At 44.1% G+C, this 23,997-nt stretch overlaps 2 protein-coding genes across 2 annotated transcripts in view; one reads left to right on the top strand and one right to left on the bottom strand.

Annotated features, from left to right (window-relative positions):
* STK3 (serine/threonine kinase 3) overlaps positions 1-3,632 on the top strand; it is a 144,031-nt gene extending 140,399 nt beyond the window's left edge. Inside the window, exon 11 of the mRNA XM_082754682.1 lies at positions 299-3,632. Coding sequence (XP_082610808.1) covers positions 299-457 — 159 coding nt within the window. The 3' untranslated portion in view covers positions 458-3,632. The remainder of the gene's footprint in view (positions 1-298) is intronic.
* A 13,311-nt stretch (positions 3,633-16,943) lies between these two features.
* On the bottom strand, positions 16,944-18,749 carry KCNS2 (potassium voltage-gated channel modifier subfamily S member 2). The gene has a single exon (XM_082752471.1). It carries the CDS (start codon positions 18,735-18,737, stop codon positions 17,304-17,306), a length of 1,434 nt encoding a protein of 477 aa, XP_082608597.1. The 5' UTR covers positions 18,738-18,749; the 3' UTR covers positions 16,944-17,303.
* Between the last annotated feature and the right edge of the window lie 5,248 nt (positions 18,750-23,997).

Raw genomic sequence — 23,997 nt, 5'->3', positions numbered from 1 at the left:
TTTAACTCTAGGCCTATATCTATTCACAGTTTATTTACAAGACATGAGAAGCGTTTGCTGCTTTTTCTTTTTATTAACTGTACCGCATACGTGTGTGTTTTCATATGCTGTTAAATTATTTACTGTGGAGCATACTCAGGCTTCTGACTGCATAAACAGTGATATAGGTATGTACACACACAGTATGAAAAATGACACTGCAACTGTAAATTAAAAGGTTATGAAAAGCGTTTTTCATTTTTATCATAATACGTTTTTAACCTGTTTTTGTTTGTTTGCCTGTTTGGTTCTTTTACAGTTAAAGAATCTAAGTTTAGAAGAATTACAGATGAGACTAAAGGCTTTGGACCCTATGATGGAACGAGAAATTGAAGAGCTCCGTCAGAGGTACACTGCAAAGAGGCAGCCTATCCTAGATGCAATGGATGCCAAGAAGCGGAGACAACAAAATTTCTGAGTTTGTTTTACTTTCAGAGATAATGCTACGAGTCAATGTGGACACTGGTAACTTTATAAGTCTGAAGGAATTTTATTATGAGAGTTTTAAAAATCCAATCTTTTTCAATTTTCCTTCACAACTGATGACAATTGGAGCAGTGAAAGAACACGTGGTGTTCTCCAAAGGCAGTGAAACACATTACCACTCGCTCTGTTTTCAACTGTTTAATGTAATAGAAGTTTAATCTGTTACTTCCCAATCTTTTTCAGGTGTATCGTGGTAACTTTGTGTTGTACATTAGGAGTTGTGTTTTGGAGCACCTGGAACTATTTCTTGATTGTGCAACACTACAGAGCCTTATGTTGCAATATATTTTCCTCCCACTTAGTAGCATATTTATTATGTAATCTTTGGTTATCCTATTTATTTTATGCCTGTTTTCTTTTTATTAGGAAATGTTAGGATAATATTGTGGAGAGCAGAGCCAGATAAGATAAAATTAGTATTGTAGTGTAATGAAAAGAAGCTCACCACCATATTGTCTTTTAAAACTCCAGTTTCAGCAATCGTCCCAATTCAGGACAGCACCTGAACATGTGTCCAGTCCATTCCTATCAGTACAACTTTAAGCGTAAGCTAAATAATAAGCACATGTTTTTCTGTTCTGAATCAGGGATTGTAGCTGTAGTTGAGCAATACAATTGCTACACTCGAGACCATTCTTTTAACTAATATTTCTATCATTTTTACGCACACCAAACGATCTCTCACTAAACAAGAAAACAAGTGCCTAATTGGTTTTGATTTTTCTATTGTTCAGGAGAAGCAATGCTTGCAGTCACTCCTGCAGTGTAAATTTTCAATTGCTATCGCAATTCTGACCAGTATAAACCCCTGTTTTGCACCGTAGTTTTATAATGAAGTAACAGCTACACTTTCTGGATATGTGGGATTATTATTATTTGTTTTGGTTCATTTAATTTTATAGCACTATTTTGAGGGGAGAGGGGAGTTGTTAGTGGTTTGGGTTTGGTTTGGTTTCACATTATAGACATTAAGGGATAGTAATTTAAAAGCCAAAGAAAATCAATTGAATACTTACACATGAAAAGAAGCAACATCTTGCAGTCCTCTGAGGGTTCTGTCCTGCAGTCACGGAACATGCAAAATTCCTGTAGTCTTCTGTGGTAGATTTTGGGGAATCAGAAATGCAGGACCAAGCTCTTAATACCTTTTTACAACTTCTGTCTGATTTATATTGTGTGATCTCTAGTAGGTAGAATTTACAACGTTGCAAGAACTATTTCAGACTTAGCCGAAAATGTGATCCACTTTCCGAACAATCTACTGTGTTCTCTATTGCAATCTTTACAATTGTTGCCTTTTGTGTAATTAACTTTACTGTGATAGTCATACTTTTTTAAACAGTACAGCGGAAAAGACCTTTACTTTCAACCTCCAGCTGTTAAACTTTTAATGGTGACTACTGTACGGGCATCTTCTGTTGAATGTTTTCTGGAAGTTAGTAATCATCTCATACCTCTTAACATTTACTGTCATCATCCGTGGACCATTTAGACAGAACAGTGCAGGTTTTGGAAATGGTGCATTAGATCACACAGCTTATATGCAAAAGGAAAACAATAGATACTACAAGATCAGCATATTACAGCCGTGCTGGGACCAGTATTTGGTTTGAGCTGTATCACAGCCATTGTTGTCACTGTCATTCTGTGTGTGTGTGTTTGCGTGCATGCCACGCTCTTAATTTGTAAACCCTAGAGTCAAATAAATTTTAATTGTGATTGTTAGAACATCCTTACCCTCAGCTCTTTTTATATTTCTTGAAATAAAGACCGTCCCTTATGAAGAAGCAAGAACACAGAAGATCCATAAAAATTCCTTTAGGCAAGATAAATGCACCTTGTATTCTTATGCCTCACATTTATACAATGAAATGATATAAAGTAAAAAAATAGCATAATAATATCATCATATAATTAGATTATAATCATAATGCAGGAAAAAAATAACAGCGGCAACCTCCTCATTTGTGTGGTTCTTATTTATTTAAAACTTGTTAATTCTTCAACTTTCTGGTGTGTGTGTGTGTATACATATATACAGACAGACACGCATCCATATATAAGCAGAAATCTGGAACAGGAAGATTTAAACTATCAGGAGAGGAACCTCACCTGCCTTTTGTTGGTGTGCCTTTTAAGCAAAGTGTCATTGTCCAGACACTCTTGCTCGCATCATTAGCGGATTTCTTTCCCCTTATTCTCTGAAACTTTTCCCAGCAAGAAAGGGCTTTGATTTTGAATAATGTCTTTACAGTGTAATGTATAATGTAATATAATGATCACAATTTTCATATTTTGTGTATTCTGAAAGCTTTTTAATGCAGTGAAAGCTTTTTAATGCAGTGCGCTAAATATGAATTAACTGTCCAGCAGGACTCCAATAAAAGGCCATTTTAGACTAGAGGTGTTGCAGTCTGACATCTGAAAGGTATCAGAAGATAAAGTACGTCCTCTCTTCACTCCTGATCTGTCTGCATAGAAAAAATTCGTGTAAACTTTGTGCACTTGCATACACACATGCAGGAGAAAAATCTGAAAGCCATGGAAAAAAAAAATAAAAAAGAAAGAAACAAGCCACTTAAAGGTTAAAAAAAAAAAAAAAAAAAAAAAAAAAAAAAAAAAAAGCTTCTGAGACACTGTAACCTGGGTAGATATAGGAAGCTTGTGACCAAAGAACACTTCCACCAATGAATATGAAATTATTGATGTTGCCCTTCTGGGATGTGCACACTGCAGTCAGTGTCAAAGCTGTCATTGGCTTCAAAGGCCAGAGTATCAGACTCTGAATGATGTGCAAGCATAATATGTAGAAATAGGTTTCATATAAAGAGACGGACACAACTTATTTTTTCTTCCCTCTCTTCATACAAATGAATCAAATCATCCATGTTGATAGCTACACATCTCTGCTGGAGGGTGAGCATCTTCCTAAAGGAAAGCAGATAGCACAATAAACAGGACATCTTAAAAGCAGGACTTGGAGGAAATCTGGTAGAACTACTGACAAGTTAACCTTCAGTGAGATTTTAATCGAGCGATTTCTTGTTTGTTTCTGACTTTGTTTAGGTTTAGGAAGGAAAACAAAAAAAGAAAAAAAAAAAGAAGAATATTTACTTACTACTAAACATTTGTAATAAAGGCTAATTTTTCATGTATAATGTTGTCTTGTTGTTCATTCTAACTGAAGGTAACGTTAGTGGTAACCGTTAATGTTCATTTACATGGCCATCTCTCATACTTCTGTCTCCTTTCTATATTATTCACAGTGTACTTCTGTTATACTCACAGAAAACCCCATCTCTCAAAGTTAGCTCTGGAAAGGATTTTTCCAGCTCCAGACATTGCTGCAAAGTCTAGGAGGATCTCAGTGGAAGAGCATTAGGCCAATCTAAGGACAGAAATCCTCAGTTGTTCGTGGAGGTGTCTCTCTGCCATCTCCACATCCTAATGGCCTAATCCAGAGAGACCCCAATATGTTGGAGGTATTTGTAGACGTCCTTTACTTGGAGGTTTGATTTTCTAGGGTAATGAGAATAATAGCTGATGAATAGTTTTTTAACTGGGGAAAGCTACAACATTCAATAACTCAATTTTGATTCCATACCCTATGTCTTTTCTGATTTTTTTCTTTAATTATTCTTCTCCGGGAATTTGCCCCAAAAGACCCTTTAGTATAAGGGACTCGTGAATAAAACTCCTTGGACAGCCACACTATCTTTGAAGTGACAAAATTCTACTGCTAATCGTAATTAATCTGGTGGTTATTGGATATTATAGTTGTTGATCCACAGTAAATACTAGCTTGCCTGTATTTGCCCAGGTCTATTCAGAGGGGAGCGTACAGTGGCTCAGGCTGTGTCCATCTGCACGGTGTTGAACTTCCAAATACAGGAGTGGCTGATGATGAATGAATCAATGCACAGGTCCACGAGATAGCATTAGTCACTATTAACAGGCATTGGTGCTTCTAAGTGGAATGTATTCTGTACAAACCCTGTACAGCACTTCGTGTGCACGCTGTTTTATCAAATGATGAAGGTTGCGTTTTCTTTTTTAAATTGTACTCCTGGTTATAAAACTAATTAAAAAGACCTTATAACATGTGGAAGCCTTTATTTCTTTGCATTTGTAAATATTCAGGGCTCCGTCTTACTGTGGTGTTTCTTTCTGTACTTCAGAAGGCAAAATGGGTGTTATCTAATGTACAGCGAGTCGGGAAATTGGTTTAGGGCATTTTCTGTGCCAGGCTGTGGTGTGACAGGGTTATGTCCGCTATTGCCAATGAAAACCTTGGAGGGGACAAGTCCTGGCTAGCGGGTGATGTTTCCTGCCAGTGCTTTGTACCAGGTGTTGTAGCATTGCAATCCTCTTTGGGAAAGGCAAAATTACAGCGATGGCCCAGTGTAAGGGCGTTATGTTGTACACGGCGATTTGCCCCGTTAAGTTTGTTGTAAAATACATTTTCTTCACAAACCTGTTTTCTTTTTATTGTTTTAGTGTATTCCACATGGAAAGGGATTCCTATTTACATGGTGTGCCTCATCTGTTTCTTGTTTTCCTTTGTTAGAGTACTTAAAGTACTCATTAATTCCTCCTGGTTTGCTTCTCCCCTTCCCCCTGCTCAGGAAGACAAGTGTGGGTGTTACTGTTTTTGGGATGTTGTCCCACCAATGCCAGCAACAACATTTATGCTTTTCCTTATTGACCAGAGATCATTGAAGCAAAATCTCAGCTGCCCTATTTTCCCATTATGAAAATGTGGTGTGTTCAGATCCTAATCAAGACTCTTTTTTTAAGAGTATTTGTTAGTCCCAGACTGAATAGGCACTAAGTGCTTCTTTCCGTTGTTTGCTTTACAAATTCCTCTGTGTAGACTCATTGTTAGTTTCTTCAAGCCTTAGAGAGTCTTCCAGGTTAGAGGAGATAACTCGATTTGTCATAAAAATGGGAAGAAAAAAAATTATTTGGGGACAGAAGAAAAAGCATATGGCATTTGCACCTGGCCAGGTTTCTTCCAAGGCTAACTATGGATATTAGGAAAAAGAAAACATTGGCCGACATCAGCATCTATGTAACTTGCTGCTCCACATCAGTGTTTCACCTCTGACTTGCTTCCATTAATGTTTGTTGGTTTTTTTGTGTCTGTGTTTTATTATTCAGTTGCCACTTGTACAGATAGTGTTGTTTTTTGGTTTTAATTTATAAATGAAAACACGCCATAACGATGGCAAGTAAATAAACCGTGGGGGGGGGAACAAAACAGAAAAACAATTGAAGGCACTGAAGGGATGGTTCTTGCTCTTCCTTTCTTTCTCTCTCTCTGTGTTCAAACCCAATGCCGTGGTCAGGGAGGCCTTGTAAGAGCCAGCTCACCATCCTAGGGTGAGCACATCCCTGCTGTGGTGGCAAGTGGCTTTTGATGCAATTTTGGTGGCCGGGCTTCAACCTGGCCTGGTGCAGATGTCGGTAAGCCCACACGATTGTCAAAGGTGTTAGAAAATGATGTTTAATCTTTGGAAAGGGAAAAGTTCCTTGTGAATCAAGTACGGATCAGTTCCTTACCCTACCCTACAACGTGTTTCTCTCCCAAAGGGAAACACAGCCCCCTAATCACGTTTCTCCCCTCAAAGACAATATTTGGAGCTGCCCGGTGTAATCGATGTAACCCTTCTCTCTCTGTACACAGGTGTGCACACACACACACACACAAACACACACCCTCTGCCCCCAGCTCATTCCTTCGCTCGCTTCTGGTCACTCCACGTCTCTGGCCCTTGGATATTTACGGCTCGACGCCTTTCCCTCTTGAGATTTTTCTGCTGCTTTGCACTTCTCCTGGACTTCCAAAGCCTGCATGGTTACTGTTAAGGAAAAACGCACAGCAAACACATCAAAGAGGAAGACCAAAAGCTTTTGATTTGATTTATCTGACGCTAAGCCTTTAGTGTGATGCATCAATTGATATTTCATTTTTATTACAGTACAATTGGGTATACAGACTTAACAGCAAGAGGTGTCCTTTTGATCTCTCACAGCACATGAAAACAGGTGTCATAGTCCAGAGATTATGTAGGTCAGAGATTATTTGAAGAAGGATTAAGTAGAGTTACCATTTTTCTTAGCAACCATATCCAAAAGCATGCGATTCTTTTTAAAATGTGGGCCTTAATTCGGCTTGTAGATAAGTCGTATTTATTTGCCACATACCCTTTCCCTGCTGAAACTGTGGAAGAAGGACGGATTTTCTCAAGTGCTTTGCATTAAAAAACGCAGAAACAAACAAAACTCTGTACTTATAAATGCAGTCAATAAAATAACTTCTGAGTCTCTTAAAATCCTGTTTTATTCTTTTTTCTGTTAGTTGATCTTTGCAGAATAAAGTTCTTGAGAGCCTCCAGAAAATAGCAGGGTGACTGGATGAATATTCAACGCTGTACTGATTTATGCACACACCTAATTAATTATAACCCAAATCCGATTTACCTCTGAAAAGTAAGCAGAAGTCTCGGATGCAGTAAGTACTGGTGCTGTATTTCAATAAATACAGCTGTACTTCTGAAATGCTGCTCGTATTCCAAGAATCCCTTTGATCCCATTAGAAACCCTAATGCATCCAGAAGGGATTTGGTAGCCCCCTATGGGTTTGTGCTAGAAAGGGCTGGTGGACTCCGCATCTCTTGGGTTTTTTCAGCAACCTCTTACTGCCAAGGAAGCGCAGCCAGCACCGACTGCTCGGCTTTCATACAAGCCCATTAGCTTTTGGGGTCATTTGTAGTCCACAATTTCGTGTGTCTGAAATCAATGGCAATAATGTTGTGTTTGATTCAAGCAACCTATGTCTCCTGTTTAGTGTAGTTGTGTTTTGTTTAAGTAGCCCTCAAGTATATGATTATTGGGATAAATAAAGGACTGAGAATTTCTCCAATCATAGGACCAGTAGCCCCACATCCCAAGACTTAATGCAAATTTATCCAAGAGCGAGTACAATTTCAAAGCCTTTCAAATGTGGTTAACATTGATTTATTCAGCCTATCGACTGACATAATTTTTATACATCTCATAGCACTTATCTTCAGCTACTGCCTCCACAAAAAGCACAATAGTTAGGCCTTACCGTGCCGCTGAAGTAGGAGGGAGTCTTATTAGCAAAGTGTTTGACTAATAATTTATTTTGTAGACAGACGTGCTGAGACGAAGTGTTTAGTTCAGCTCTTTGCTCCAGAACAAGGATCGGTGATTAAGTCATGTTTAAGAAGAGATTACTCTCGTGTTCCTGAGCCATCTTCCGCCTTCTGTACTGTTCAGTGGAAACGAGGCTGCTCAGGATTGAACGTGTGCAGTGCTGCAGACCCCCCAAACTACTGGGTTCCCTCATCACAGCGAGCAACAGAGGCTAACTTGCATCCCCCAAAATATTGTGAGGCTGCCACCTTCACGTTTAGAGCTCCCTGTTGCTGGCATGAGCGAGGGAAGGGTATCCTTGCACCTCTGGCTCTGCTTTCACATGTGGGATCCTAAATTTCAGAAAGCTGGTCTCGGATGTTTGTATCCAGATCTTTGAATTAAATTGTGAGACACAGCTGTCCCGTGCACCTAGTAGGGAAAGACCAAACCCTCCTCAAGCTGCTTCCATTCAGGTTTATTTTCTTTTTTTTTTCTTCTTCTTTTTCTTTCTTTTTTTTTTTTTTCTTTTTTTCTTCTTCTTTTTTTTTTCTTTCTTTTTTTTTTTCTTTCTTTTTTTTTTCTTTCTTTTTATTTTTTATTTTCAATGTATAGGATGGATGGTCCAGGGCTCAGGGCTCTGGACCATGCCCACAGAGGAGCTGCAGGAGTTGGGGGTGCTGCTGCTACATGGTCTGTGTCTGTCAGAGGTCCTCACCCTCAAGGAGTATAAAAGCAATTGTCCAGCCCCGTAGGTAGCTCACCTTCTGGCTGAACGTAGGGGGTTGGTGATTTGGGCAGTTTGCGATGTTTTTGTGGTGGTGCAGGCCTTTCCTGTTGGCTGGTGCTGCAAGAGGGCATCGTAGTGGGGGAATCAGGTGGCAATGACCCCGCTCTTCCTGCAGGTGCATGCGAGCATCGCCAGCCTCTTTCCAGCTTTCAGCTTTCTGCAAGGCGTGCTCCTGCAATGAATACAGCACTGCACCAGGGTAAAACGCATCTGGGGCCCCTTTCAGGTGGGCATCAAGAAGTTCAGAAAGGTCTGTACCGACAGACCTTTCTGCTCAGGACACTGGTTGGTGGAGTCCCTTGGGAGGCGGTTCTGAAGGGCAGAGGGGTCCAGGAAGGCTGGGCGCTCTTCAAGAGGGAAGTCTTAATGGCGCAGGAACGGTCTGTTCCCACGTGCCCAAAGACGAGCTGGCGGGGAAGAAGACCGGCCTGGCTCAACAGAGAATTGTGGCTTGATCTTAGGAGGAAAAAGAGGGTTTATAAGCTTTGGAAAAGTGGGCATGCCACTAAGGAGGACTTTAAAGAAGTAGCGAGGCTGTGCAGGGACAAAATTAGGAAGGCCAAAGCTCATCTGGAGCTCAATCTGGCTACTGCCGTTAAAGATAACAAAAAACGTTTCTATAAATACATCAACACAAAAAGGAGGACTAAGGAGAATCTCCATCCTTTACTGGATGCGGGGGGAAACTTAGTTACAAGAGATGAGGAAAAGGCGGAGGTGCTCAATGCCTTCTTTGCCTCAGTCTTTAGCGGCAATACTGGTTGTTCTCTGGATACTCAGTACCCTGAGCTGGTGGAAGGGGATGAGGAGCAGGAAGTGGCCCTCATTATCCATGAAGAACTGGTTGGTGACCTGCTACGGCACTTAGATGTGCACAAGTCGATGGGGCCGGATGGGATCCACCCAAGGGTACTGAGGGAACTCGCAGAGGAGCTGGCCAAGCCACTGTCCATCATTTATCAACAGTCCTGGCTATCGGGGGAGGTCCCAATCGACTGGCGGCTAGCAAACGTGACGCCCATCTACAAGAAGGGCCGGAGGGCAGACCCGGGAAACTACAGGCCTGTCAGTTTGACCTCAGTGCCAGGGAAGCTCATGGAACAGATCCTCCTGAGAGTCATCATGCAGCACTTGCAGGGCAAGCAGGCGATCAGGCCCAGTCAGCATGGCTTTATGAAAGGCAGGTCATGCCTGACGAACCTGATCTCCTTCTATGACAGAGTGACGCGCTGGGTGGATGAGGGAAAGGCTGTGGATGTGGTCTACCTTGACTTCTGCAAGGCTTTTGACACCGTCTCCCACAGCATTCTCCTCAAGAAACTGGCTGCTCTTGGCTTGGACTGGCGCACGCTTCGTTGGGTTAGAAACTGGCTGGATAGCCGGGCCCAAAGAGTCGTGGTGAATGGAGCCAAGTCCAGTTGGAGGCCAGTCACTAGCGGCGTCCCCCAGGGCTCGGTGCTGGGGCCGGTCCTCTTTAATATCTTCATCGATGATCTGGACGAGGGCATCGAGTGCACCCTCAGTAAGTTTGCAGATGACACCAAGTTAGGTGCGTGTGTCGATCTGCTTGAGGGTAGGAAAGCTCTGCAGGAGGATCTGGATAGGCTGCACCGATGGGCTGAGGTCAACTGCATGAAGTTCAACAAGGCCAAGTGCCGGGTCCTGCACCTGGGGCGCAATAACCCCAAGCAGAGCTACAGGCTGGGAGAGGAATGGTTGGAAAGCTGCCAGGCAGAGAAGGACCTGGGAGTGATGGTGGACAGTCGGCTGAATATGAGCCAGCAGTGTGCTCAGGTGGCCAAGAAGGCCAACGGCATCCTGGCTTGTATCAGGAACAGCGTGACCAGCAGGGCTAGGGAGGTGATCGTCCCCCTGTACTCAGCTCTGGTGAGGCCGCACCTCGAGTACTGTGTTCAGTTTTGGGCCCCTCGCTACAAGAAGGACATCGAGGTGCTTGAGCGGGTCCAGAGAAGGGCGACGAAGCTGGTGAGGGGCCTGGAGAACAAGTCCTACGAGGAGCGGCTGAGGGAGCTGGGCTTGTTCAGCCTGGAGAAGAGGAGGCTCAGGGGCGACCTTATCGCTCTTTTTAAGTACCTCAAGGGAGGCTGTAGCGAGGTGGGGGTTGGCCTGTTCTCCCACGTGCCTGGTGACAGGACGAGGGGGAATGGGTTTAAGTTGAGCCAGGGGAGTTTTAGGCTAGATGTTAGGAAGAACTTCTTCACTGAAAGGGTTGTGAGGCACTGGAACAGGCTGCCCAGGGAAGTGGTGGAGTCACCATCCCTGGAAGTCTTCAAAAGACGTTTAGATGTAGAGCTTAGGGATATGGTTTAGTGGAGGGCTGTTAGCGTTAGGTTGAAGGTTGGACTCGATGACCTTGAGGTCTCTTCCAACCTAGAAATTCTGTGATTCTGTGATTCTGTGACAGTCAGAAGCTGTGCCTTGCTTTGGGAAGAAGGAAGAGTAAAGCAACACAATGAATGGGCTTTTCCTAAAAGTAAATTATGTTTTCGGTGTGTGATCTTTTGCCATGCTTGGAAAACCCAACGTACAGGAGCATTGGCTCAAGATCTGGGGTGCTTAGGTGCTGGTACAATGGAAACGAATTAGAACGTACTTGGTAATTAAAAGGCTGGTCATTAACGGGTCTGTGCTGAGTTATAAATGTTCAGAACATGACCTGGAATGGGACAGGCTGTGAGTTTCAAAAATAGCACGGTTATGCAGGAGGAGGATTTCCACTGGAAGTTGGAGGGATTCGTATTCCTAAATCAGGAGCTCTAACCGCTCGCTTTGCTGTGCTTTGACCTGACCCCACCACATCACCCCTCTGTCACACGCCGGGGGGCTGCAGGCACGGCCACGTCATGGATAGAGAGGGTGAATCCAGAGGGCAGGGCTTACAGTGGGGAGAGCAGTGGCTGCTGGTAAGCCAACCGTGACTTTAGAGCATCACCAACCTTCCAAATGTGATTACAATTCCTCTGAAGGCCAGCAGTGCGAGCGGTGGATCAGTCTGCTCAGAAATACAGACTCGTGCACCACGCAGAGCACCTGCACTGGTGGTGACCACCAAGAGATACTGGCCTGGGTATCTGCAAGTGAGCAGCACTCTTAGTAGAACAAATCAGCAGGTTTGTAGCAGAATTTGTCAAATCCCTGAAAAAAAAACAACTGAGCCCTGTTTATCTCTGAATAGGGTTCAGTGAGAAGCCAAACCCCGCTTGTACCTTGGAAGGAAGAAGAGCTGGAGGTGCTGATGTTTCTTCCACGCTTCTGTGAAGTTGAAGGGTTGGCTGCGTGCCGCTGCCTCCTCCAGCCAGCTGCATGCGTTTATCAAAGCGAAGACTTCCATGATTTAGGGTTGTGTGAAAGGGGTGAGATGATGTCAGGCAAACAAATTGCTCCTTGTCTAGTGGGAGGTCAGTCTGACTCTCAACCAGAGGCTGAGATGATTCCCCATTTGCTGTACTAGGAGCAGAAATAAGCACCAGAGCCAGACCTTGGCCAGCAGCATCGCGCTATTTTGGGAAATACTTTTGAGACTGCTTGGAGGTTGCCTCTTCCAGCTGATGACCCATCCCTTTATGCACGAGAGGTGAAGGGATTAACAAACCTTGATGAGGGCGATACAAGCTCAGCAGTTGCTCAGTTGCAAATCCATTATGACCGCGAATCAAGTGGGTGGAGAACTGGTGCTTTGAGTAATGTATTGCCTCTCTGTAAAAGATGCTTCAGAAACCAGATAGGAATACTGTTCTAGCTCTGCCTAAATAGTGGGGCAGCTTAAAAATAAGTTACAGGAGTTAAAATTAATTTCTGGTGTAACTAAGGAGGAAGCCAGGTGCATAAATTGGGGAGAAAACAAAAACAAAAAAATGAAAATTATAAGAAAAGACTAGTTTTGGTACAACACCTCACCACAGGATACGAGCAAGAGCAGTTACTCCAGGGGCTTCCTCCTGCTTGTATGTGCACAGCTGGGGCCTCCGAGGACAGGGCTTGGTTTGGAAGAGTTGAAAGGTCGTGTCAAATTGATTTAGCACCTACAAGTGCTGTTGGTATGCTGCTTAGTCCCTAATCTGTGAGGTAGAGAGCAAGAAGCTCGTGCTATTTGCTCATCTAAAAAATGTGTTTCAATCCCCTCCCTCCCCCCAATTTACTGCATTTATGAAGTAGAAATTTAGCTTGATGTCTGTATTTAAAATAAACCTGAAAACAAGAAAATGAAGGCTTCTCTTTTATTATAATATATACTAACAATGTCCTGAAATGTAAATAAAGTCTTCATCTCTGTGTTAATATACATATTTTTTGCATTTAATTTCCATGTGGTGGCACAATGCTGAGATCTCAAGTGAGTAGCACACTAGGGGGACAAGAAACGCAGTACAAAGAGCACCAGATACTGTAGTTTGCTGCCATCTCATAAAGTCCTGTACAAAAAAATGGGTACCCATACTGAAGGTATTCAAGTTGGAAAATTAAATGCAAAGTTCTTTGTTCTTAAGTTTTCCTTGTGAAGTAGACCATGCTGTGCTATGTGAAGAAAAGACAGTCTGCTTTCAAAGTGGGTAAGGTAGTCTGCAGGGAGAGAGAATTTGCAAGTGATGGAAGTATGTGAATCGTAAAACAGGCAGTAATACAAAATCCGAACACACATAAAAAGCTTAATCACAATCTATGTATAGATTTTACATCTCGGGAAAATAACGCAACATATTGCTTCTCGGGGACATCTCTGAATGATAGCCTAGGTTTGTACGAGAAATCAAGATTCTCTAACAGTTCATTCCTGGCAATAAAGTAAGTGTCTTCATTTGGAATATTACCATAATCCTCATTTAAGCACTTCGGGACTTTCAGCCCAAGGAGAGCAGTAGCAGCACTTTCACTGCTGCCAGGCAGGTGACCATCAACAGGCAGGAGGAGCACATGCCACGAGCAACGTTTTCACTAAACTGCACACCCACAGTAAGCGGGTTGTTGACCACAATGATGTTCAAGTTTCAGATACTGGAGAAAGTTGCCAATTAGTCCACCAATACTTTGATTCTGACCTGTAGTTTTATACCTGAACATGCCCTGCTCTTACAAACCAGTGATTTAAAATGCCTGGGGCAAGTACTGGTTACTCAAAAAGCACTCCTCTTCTCATAAAAGCTTTTGAGATATTGAAGTCTTCCTTAAAATATAAAAATTTTTCTGTTTAATAAGAAATGAAGACTTCCACCACAGACTGGACTAAGCACTGGCAATAGGTTAATTCATAAAATGGCAGGAAGGATGGGCCTCATAATTTTGGACCTAGCACCTAGGTAATTTTGGTGAGTTAAGACAACGACATTACTTTACTCAGAATAATTGTCATCCTCCTCAGTGAAAAAAATCTGTTAGCCTAAGCAAATATTGATAGTGGTGTATAAAGTGATCTCATTCAAGATACAATGCTGTGCAGTGCCAGCTCAGATTAAATCTAAGCAGAAGTAAGGCAGAAAAAAAAAAAAAAAAAGAAAAAAGAAAAAAAAAAGCTACATCCCCTAGGATAATCAGAGGAAGGAGGCTTGCAAAAAGAAAGCTAAAAGGATCTTGGCAGGTATCACCCCCAGAAAATAAGCCTGTAAGTGCATCTGATGGCTGTCTATCTATACATCACGCGTGCAACCACTAGGAGGAAGAGGAATTATTTAAGCTACAGAAGAGTGCTGGCATGAGAAAGGCCTCATATAAAGCAGCTCTTAATAAAATTATGCTAAAAGTTGCACAAGCCTTGGAGAGCAGCACGGCTCTGGAATGCACTTCCAGAGTAGTGGGAGCGACGTCTGACTACTTCTAACATGGAGCTGGTTAAGTTTATGAAGGGAATTCCTGCGTCCTGCATAAAGTCATTGTCATGATAATGAGAACATATTAAATTTCAGTACTTTATTTATTTAGTGTCTTTGATCCAAAGCACTTATATAAAAAAGCAATAATGAAAATTCCTTTCAACCAGTACAATAAAAGTCATAATTCCTTGGGGTATTTCATTTTCTTTAGTAAAACGCAATTTGGACACATTCCATTCAATACTTGCAGAAATGACAGAGCATCAGCCCTACGAGTAATAAATCTAGAACATAAGATAAGCTATAGGTTATTGAAATGATGTGTTGCAAAGTTTGGAATCAACCTGTGCAATGCTAAACTCACAACAGCTGAGGAAATTTGTGACTCTTTGGCAAGTTTACAGGTCTCCTCAAATAACTTCCCTGAAAGTCACTGGTTTTGGACTCCGTGAATCTACTGCTCGTGAAACTGAGATAAACCCACTGCTTAGGGTTTAGAGAACCTTAGCGAGGTTCTCTGCAGGCCCCGAAGCAACAGACCCGATGGGGGCCGTGTTGGTCTCAACACCAATGGGAGATTTTGCCTCCCTGGCAGTATTTAACCTGCCTGGAGTGGGTGGATGTGCTACACAAACCCTTCTCTTCCTTCTCTTGTTTCTTTCACAGAGTTTCAATCCAACAGGTGCTGTGCCATGTTATGGGTGGGTATTTGTAGGTGTATGATAGTTTAGACTCATGCAATACGAAGAAGGGACGAGACAATTGTATTTGTGCCTGTGAAGACCCAGTACAGAACTTGAACCAGCCTTCCAGAAGTAAGAAATCTTAGCCAAAAACCTCAAGTTTGAATGCCTAATTTGTGTTATCCAAGTCAATCTTCAGGGCCATGTATAAGGCTTTTTGACGTTTGGAGATACCGAGCAACTTTTTGCCTACTGACTTCACGGCTTGTACAGGCTGTGCTGAAATCTGTTCACATTTTATTTTGGTAAGTCTAGAAGGGACCTGTTTTCCTCACAATTCCTGGCTTGCTGACCTCCGGGGAGGGTGTTCAAAGGGAATTTTTTGGGGAGAGAAGGGTGAGGTGTAAGTTATTTCCCATTGCGTATCCTTTGACAGATCACTGGAATCTGATCCTGGGTGCTTGGCTTTTTGGTTTTAGGTGGAGCTGATACAAGACCACCACCAAAAGATCCAGACCAGACAGCAACCTTTAACAGTCCAAAAAAAGGATGTATCCATACCATATTTGCTTTATTCTGCCAGTTGGGTGGCTTTAATTTGGGTGCCACTCCTTGTTATGGTATGTAAGCACAGGCTTCCAAACAGGACTAATTTAGCTCTAGTATTTTCTGTCCTAACCAGTTTTAATTTTTCTGAACATCTCTAGTCTTCACAAGAAAAAATATAAATAAAAAAGTAGCAAAATGTGTAATAAATGAGGCAGAAAAATTGCAGGACTTGAAAAGAAATGCCGCTCTGCCCTCTGAGTGCCAGGAGTTTGTTTCATAGCAGAGCTCACACCAGCAATCTGAAGGCTCTACCCGCTGGCTACAAGTGTTTGATCTCTGTACAATTACGTAAGGGAAAAGGCTGATCACTCAAAAAATAAGTTTATGCAGATTCATGGTTACTCTTGAGAACCCAGACGATCTGCTCTCTTAGAAGAAAAAGACTTGAAAAAGTACAGGCCAGCCCTTGAGAGGATTTAAACCGGCTACGTCACAAAACCGGGTGGGAGGATCTGCCCACAGTGAGTGCAGTATTAAGCTCTTTTTCTGTATCTGTTCTTTTCTTAGGCCCTTACAGTCTTAGCTGTAACTTGTGAGTTCTTTTCAGAGGGAAAATGTGACTTGCAGGGTATTTTTTTTCCCCCTTAGAGTTTCCTTGGCAGAAAGCGTAATGGAATTGGCTGCCATCAACACCTGCTTTCAAGCTTTCCTGATAAAATTAGATTTTGTATCTCGGCATCACATATGGCAACTTTATAATTAGTCTTTTTGCAGTATATGAATGTCAGTTCCTAAAATGCTGCCTGTACTGTTCATGTGGGAATATTTCTCTTCATTAAACAAATCCAGATTTTCCACTGGAGCTCCTAATTGTTGAAAACCCACGTTTTTGTGTGGCTAATCTCAGAACCATTTTGATGGGCTGAAACGCAGAGCATTTCACTGGAACCAAGTGGTGAGCACATGCCCTCTGAAAAGAGAAACCTGAGATGTCTTCATGCCCCTCCGCACCTACAGTCACTTGAGGAAGTCTTTGAATATGCAGCTATCTGAAAATGAGGGTTGGGCTTCTCCAGAGGGCTCGGTGTTGACCTAATGTTGGAAACAGAGGTAGGTCTATGCTGAGGAGCTTCTAAAAAGTACTACTGTACACAGCATTTCAAAACAAGAACACCCAGTTTTTAACATGTGTGCTAAAGAGTAAGCAAACTTCCACTGAAATGTGAAGCTCAGAGGTGTGTTCAGACACATGACGAGCAGAATTACCAGTCAGAAAGAAGGGGAAAAGTGTTCCCATGTCAGTGATTCACAGGTGATTCTTTAAAAATGGTTATAAAATGCATCAGAAGTCCTGCACTTTCCTCGTGATGGTCTTGAACTAGTACAGATACCAGTATAGGTGATAGGTGATTTGTTCATCCCTAGTTTCACAGCTGAGAATTTTTATTCCACTCGGGTACGCTCATTTCTCTGCTCAAATGAGGAAGTGCACAAAGTAGCAAATCATCACTATACTGCTAGCACTAATGCCATGGCAGTGGTAACACTTGTATGAAAAGGTCAGCATTCAGTACCGATGCAACAGGATGAGGATGTGCAAACTGTCAACTTGTAATATAAATTTCTTTAGTTTCTCAAGTGCAAAGTTAGTGCAGTGTCAGCAACATTACCCTCTAGGGAAAAAAAAAAAAAAAAAAAAGGACAAATAGGAAAACATTCATAAACATAGCTCTTGATAGCTCTCATGCAAACTGCTGTCAAACTTGTACACTAATGCAGTGAATCGTTCAGGCTCAGCTCACTGGGGGTACTCCTGCTCATATTGGTAAGACTGGCCATAAGGGATTTAACTTTATAAGCATAGTAGTCCCTTAAATTGACCGATGGAACTTCTTTCATGCCATCGCCAAAATCACAGCTTCTCATGGCACTCTCTAACTGCTTCTGACGCCTGTAGAAGTGGGAGAATTTATTGAAGATCAGTGTAATGGGAAGCACTACCACTAGGATGCCGGCTAGGATGCATGCAGATGCCGTCAACTTGCCAGCAGTGCTCCCTGGCACAACATCCCCGTAGCCAACCGTGGTCATGCTAACCGTAGCCCACCACCAGCAAGCAGGGATGGTGGCTAACCCCTCGTTCTCTTCTTTTTCAATGGTGTAAGCCACGACTGAGAAAATGGAGATGCCAACAGAGAGGTAAAGTAAAAGAAGCCCTACCTCTCTGTAGCTATACTTCAGGGTGGCTCCAAGAGACCTGAGACCTGTTGAGTGTCTAGCAAGCTTTAAGATGCGAAAGATCCTCATGAGTCTCAGGACTTGTGCAACCCTGCCTAAATTTGCCAAGGTCGGACTACTTTCCACCACCAAGTTGACAATTAAGGTAATATAAAACGGTAGGATAGACATTAGGTCAATCAAATTCAGGGCATGCTTGAAAAATTTTAAAAAGTCAGGAGCTACTGCAAATCTCGCCACCAGTTCAAAAGTGAACCATGCAATACCAAAGTGTTCCACGATTTCAAAGCGAGGGTCCTCCTCGGGGGTCCCGTTGCTGTCAACAATCTGAAAGTCTGGGAGGCTGTTCAGGCACATGGTCACGATGGAGCCCAGCACCACCACTATTGAAAGGACACTGAAGATTCGGCTTAAGACTGAGTAGCCAGGGTTATCCAAAGCCAGCCAGAGCTGCCTCCTGATGTTTCCAAAGGGTTGTTTGTCAAACTTTGAGGCATCATTGTAGAATGCCAAGATCTCATCAAAAGACGATGTGGTACTTTCCTGGTCACTTTGTTCCTCCCATTTCTCTTGGTCTGGCTCCATTTTCCTCCCATGGTAGCTGTAACTGCAGCATGAGTCTATAAAGAATTCATTGATTCCCCAGTATTCAATCTCCTGGCTGAAAGAAAACACACAGAGTTCACCCATCACATGGAGCTTGCCAGTGTTATAAAAGTGTAACACGTAAGGGAAGAGCTCAGGGTTCCTGTCAAAATAAAATTCGTTCTTGGTGTCATCATAGTCGTCGCAGAGCTCCAGTATCGACTCCTTCGAGTGGCAGCTCAGCAGTTTGCCCAGTCTGGTCTCGGGGAACCTTAGCAATGTGTTGGATCTCATCTTTTTCTTAAAGCCTCCAACGTTGATGCTGATCTCATTGTCTTCGAAATTTGCCTCAGATAAAGCCTTCAGACTCTGCCCTGTCATAGTGAGCTCCTTCCAGGGGTGTACAGGGAGTAAAAACCTAGGATACAATTGCACAAAAAAATCAGCAGAATGGGCAAATCTACAGCATGTTCACCCATTGACTTTCTCTTTTATTCTTCCTTTCTTTCTCAGATATTTTCTTTCTCTCTTATTATTTTCTTTCTCTCTCTCTCTCTCTCTCTCTTTCTTTCTTTCTTTCTTTCTTTCTTTCTTTCTCTCTTTCTCTCTTTTTCTTTCTTTCCTTTTATTTTTCTTTCTTTCCTTTTCTTTTTTCTTTAATTTCCTTCCTTCCTCCCTTCCTTCCTTCCTTCCTTCCTTCCTTCCTTCCTTCCTTCCTTCCTTCCTTCCTTCCTTCCTTCCTTCCTTCCTTCCTTCCTTCCTTCCTTCCTTCCTTCCTTCCTTCCATTTCATTCCTTTCTTTCATTTTTTCTTTCTCTTTCTTTCTTTCATCTTTTTTCTTTCTTCCCCTTCATCTTTATCTTTTTCCTCTCCTTTCATCTCCATCTTTCTTTCCTTCCTTCCTTCTTTCCTCCTCTTTCATCTGTCTTTCATCTCCTTCTCTTTTTCTTTCATCTCTTCCTTCCATCTCCCCCCGTCTCTCTCTCATTCATCCCTCTCTTTCTCCCCTTGCATTTCCCTTTTTTTCCTCCCTCTCCTTCCCCTTCCCTTTCCCCCCCTCTCCCCCTTCCCTCCCCTTCCCCTTCCCTCTCCCACCGAAGCCCCCCGGGGCTCCCCCTTTGTCTCCGCGCCCCGCTCTCCCGCAGCCCCTTTCCCCTATCACCCCCTTTCCCCCTACACCTCCCTCTCCCTCCTCACCCCCCGCACCTCTCCTTCCCCCCCCGGTCCCCACCGCCCCCATTAACCCCATTATGGGGGCTCCCTCCCTACCGTGCTCCCTCAGCGGCCGCGGCGCCCTGACGGCCCCCGCCCGCGTCCCGCCATCGCCGCCTCCTCCTCCCGCCGCGGTGCTGAAGGGACAGCGGCGGCGGCGGCGCTGCCTCTCGTCATGGCGACGACCCCCCGCGGGGGCCGCCCTCTCCTCCCTTCTTCCCCGCCGCTCCGACCTCACCGCCTGGGGAGGGGCGGCATGGCGCAGCCGCCCCTGGGCGGGGGGTGGCTGTGAGGCTGCCTGGCCGGCTGTGGGGACGGGGGGAGGTCTTCTGCAGCCTCCCCCTCCACCCCCGTCCCTACACACACACACACACCCCCAATGCCTTGGGGTACGGGTGTGCCTCGCCGCCCCTGGCCGCCGCCCACCGCCTGTGGCTGGGGTTGGAGCTCAGCCCCAGGAGGCATTGGGATCGGTCATTGAGGCTGGGGAGATCTCCGAGGTCACTTGGTGCAACCATCACCCTAACACCAGTGTCACCACTGAACCGTGTCCCCAAGCACCACGTCCAACCTCTCCTTGAGCACCCCCAGGGACGGGGACTCCACCACCTCCCTGGGCAACCCGTCCTAACACCTCACTGCTCCTTCTGACAGAAATGTCTCCTCATTTCCACCCTGAACCTCCCCTGGCACAATATGAGGCCATTCCCTTGAGCCCCACCCGCAAGACACCCCTTGGTATTAAAGCACAGCCCTGTAAGAGCCCAATTAACTTCAAACATATGGGGTGGGACAGGTCAGTGATGGTGTCTACCATCAGTTGCCTCTCCAGAGCCTGCTCGGACCTCCTACATGGGGTGCCATCAGCACCCCACCATGTCCCACTGACACTGTATGTGGCTGGAGACTCATGCCTCAGGGGACACTCCCACAGGGCCATAGCACCCTCAGCCCCCCAGGGATGTTGCTTCTTGCAGGCACTGCCCCTGCTTGCCTTCTGCTGGCTGATGTTTGGCTCTCCTGCTGGTGGGTGCCTGGGATGGAGGCTGTCCTGCTGACCCCCCTCTCCCCTGGGTGTCCCTCCTTTTGCTGTAGATGCCCCAAGGCTGGGCTCTGGGTCCTAGCAGGCTTCACCGCATGCCCGGTGGCGTTTCACGAACCTCTCCTGCTTCCCATCAGCTGCACAGTTAAGTCCGTGTGTGACAGCCTCCTCGTCTCAGGGCTGATTAACCCATCACTGGGGAAGCACTGATTATACCGGCTCTTAATGCCCAGGAGCAGGGATGGCAGGACACAGGGCTGGGAACCACCACGTCGGGCTTTCTGAGCTGGATGTCCCCCCCTTGCTCCCCAGGGCTTGGCTAAATCACAGAACTTCTCTGCTTCAGTTTCCCACTCACCATTAGAACAAAAATAACTCATGTTCCTTAGTGATGTTGCAAGGAATAGTGAGCTACTGCTGACAGTGCATTCAAGCAACGTCTTTTCACCAGCTCTGCACTATCCTAGATATCTCGCGGGGCTTGAAACATATTGAATTTGAAAAAGATGTATTTTTCATTACTTTCTTTCTTAGTTTTAAATTAGATTTTTTGCCCCCTAATGCTGCTTTAGAAGAAATTGAGTGGAGATATGCTTAAAGGATTTTCAAGCTTTTGCAGTGTCCTCTCCTTTCAAGCTACTTGGCTACAAAAAAAATTAAATATATATATATGTAGGCAGCCTCATACTCATTTCAGGAAGTGCATTTATCCACCTCTGTTCTTATCCTTTCCCTGGAAAAGTCACCGGTCACTCTCCATTTCTAACCTGGGATATTTCTGTATTTTCTCATTAAATGGCACAGAGAGGTTCATGCAGAGATGCTGGAAATAACTTAAACAGCAAAGTAATATCACTGTGTAAGGCTACAACTCCTCCAAGGCTAATATAGCCGCTCCTGTAATTAGGGCTAATTGGCTCAGCCGGAGCATTTTCATAATAAGGCTAAGATGCTGCTAGCACCCAAGGTAGTAATCCAAAATTGATCTGAACGTTCCTGCAAGGCATGCACTCTGCTCCACAGCCACCCGCTATCGCTGACACAGTGCTTTTGCCTTTTCCAGCCCTAAGAACAGGACAAATCACTGCAGACACGCTCACATTGGTGGAATCTAAGGCAAATGATCTAGGTTGGTACGTCAAAAGGAAGCAGATATGTCATTTTTTTTTCTGAAGATGAGCTAGTGATGAATCGGAAAAGAGTGATGTTCAGGAAGGACTAGTAATAAATCAAATAAATACAAAAAATGGCTTTGACTTGGCATAAGCTGTTTGAGACCATGTGAGAGGGACGGGGTCTGTTTTATTGATACACATGGTACCATGTTATTTAAGGAACATGAGAAAAATGCCAGCGCTATGTGAAGGCGTGAAGGTGCTGGTGCCTGGCTGGGACACCTGTGGCATGCTTCCTATGGCTATATGCCCTGCCTTGGACTTGTAGTTACCCAAACTGTGACAAAATGGGGAATTATTGCCATGCTGGCAACAAACTGGGGGTAAGAAGCTGCCACCTGGACACGTTGCCCATGTCCCCGTCCGGCCCTGTTGGCAGCCCCACACCTGCACTACCCTGCAGGGAGTTTAATGCTGACAGGGGCGTGTGGCACTGATAACCTGGGTGCCTTGTCAGCTTTGGAAGAAGTGAAACGGCTCCTTCTGCAGCCTTAATTAAATATTGAATAGGATCTAAATGAAGATATTGGACCTAAGTCAGTGTTTTAATCAGCACTTCCACTGGCTGGTGGATAGATTCACTTTGGACGTAAGGCCACAAACATCTATTAGGCTGGAGGTGGGAAGTCTGAAATTAAGATTTACTGGAAGATCATCCCCCTTCGGTCCTGGAACCAGACTGAAACTTACGTTCTTGCTGACCAGTTCCTTTTGCACCAGATAGATTGGAAAATCCTGGAGTCTTGATGTATTAAAGATCAATAGACACAATCTGATTTTCTTTGCAAAGCCTCACAGACAGCTGGGAGCAAAGCTAAGATCTTTTCTTGACATCATTCCTCCTACCTCAACCATTGACTGTGGCCAACTGGTAAATATATTTATAAATATTTATTTACGCATATATTTTTGCACATAATGCTCATTTAAATACTGGAAAAGGAGTGTTACAGAATATTGCCAAGTCAAAAAGAATGAATAAGTTGATGAGGGATTTAAAGAATTTCATCCCTCTCTGGATGCTTACACAGATGATGTGAGTACAGCCAGAATTGGCAGAGCCCCCATCTGACAGGAGGTATGAAGAGGAGGGTTTGGTCCAAATCTGCCTTGCTCTTACCCTCTCATGTCAGCAAGGTGGTCAATCGCATAACTTTTAGCTGCTGATTATCTGTGGCCAGCTTTTTTGAACTGAAGTTTTAAAGAAGCCAAGTCTAGCCCATCTGTAAGATCTTTCAGCTGTTCTTGGAAGAACGATGTCAAACCTCCCTCCTGTAACCCTGGGCAGAAGTGCAGTGCCATTTGCTCATGAACCTGCTCATTATGTAAGTGTCCTGACAGGCAGTCCTGCTTTCCTTGGGAGGCAAAGGCTTTCTGCGAGCTGTTGTGGCACTTGCAGTATAAAGCTGGTGAGGGAGGTGAGTCAAATGCATTACTAAGCTCGAAGTTCACAAGGCAGTGGCAGTGATGTCTGAAAACAAACCTCTGATGTGACAAAGTGAAACTCCTGTGGACCACAGAAAGGCCATCTGGCTGCCGAAGGAAATGAACCACGCAGCCTGCATTTCATTTTGCCTGACAGTGGCTCTACAGTGGCAAATCCTGATCATTTGCGGTGCTCAGACTGCATGAGCAATGAAGGTTTGCTGTGATGACTCTGCTGTCCCCTGCCTTTTGTTGAGACTTGACCTGCTTAGTCACCGCTGTGCCTGCAGCACCTGATGCTTGACTACAAGGGACACTTGATAATATTTACCTTTGCAAGCCCTGTGGGCAGGCAGCGCTGTCTTCCTTGGGGAAATCACCATACCCCAGAGTCATGGTGTGCAAGGCAAGAAAGGATCTCTGGCTTCCACTTAGTACAGACTGTGGAATTTCAGCTTTTTGTACCCTACTGAAAACTGGAGTCTGAGATGGGTTGAATGAACCAAGCCTACAAACCCAACTGAAAAATATTAGAGGAGCTGCAGTGGGTATGTTTACGTGAGCATTCTGCTTGGGATTAGGGTTGTGCTTTTGAAGTCATCCTCCTGATTGGCGCCAGTGCTGTGATTTGGTTTACACTGAGGCTGAGAACTGTACTCCTTTTGGATAAAAATGTCCCGAAAGCTAAGCTGCAGGAGTATGTCTAATGCAGTCCAAAACAAATGAATATTCAGTCCACAAGACTAACCTAGAGCTACTCCAACTAAACCCTGATTCATCTATGGCT

This window comes from Aythya marila, assembly GCF_965140915.1.
Source record: "Aythya marila genome assembly, chromosome: 2".
NCBI classification, from domain to species: Eukaryota; Metazoa; Chordata; class Aves; order Anseriformes; family Anatidae; genus Aythya; species Aythya marila.
The sequence above is the reverse complement of the archived record's forward strand: the minus strand, read 5'-3'. Positions and strand labels throughout refer to the sequence as shown.

Coding starts and splice junctions, on each gene's coding strand:
- KCNS2 (XM_082752471.1), bottom strand. CDS start 18,737: ATGACAGGGCAGAGTCTGAAGGCTTTATCTGAGGCAAATTTCGAAGAC.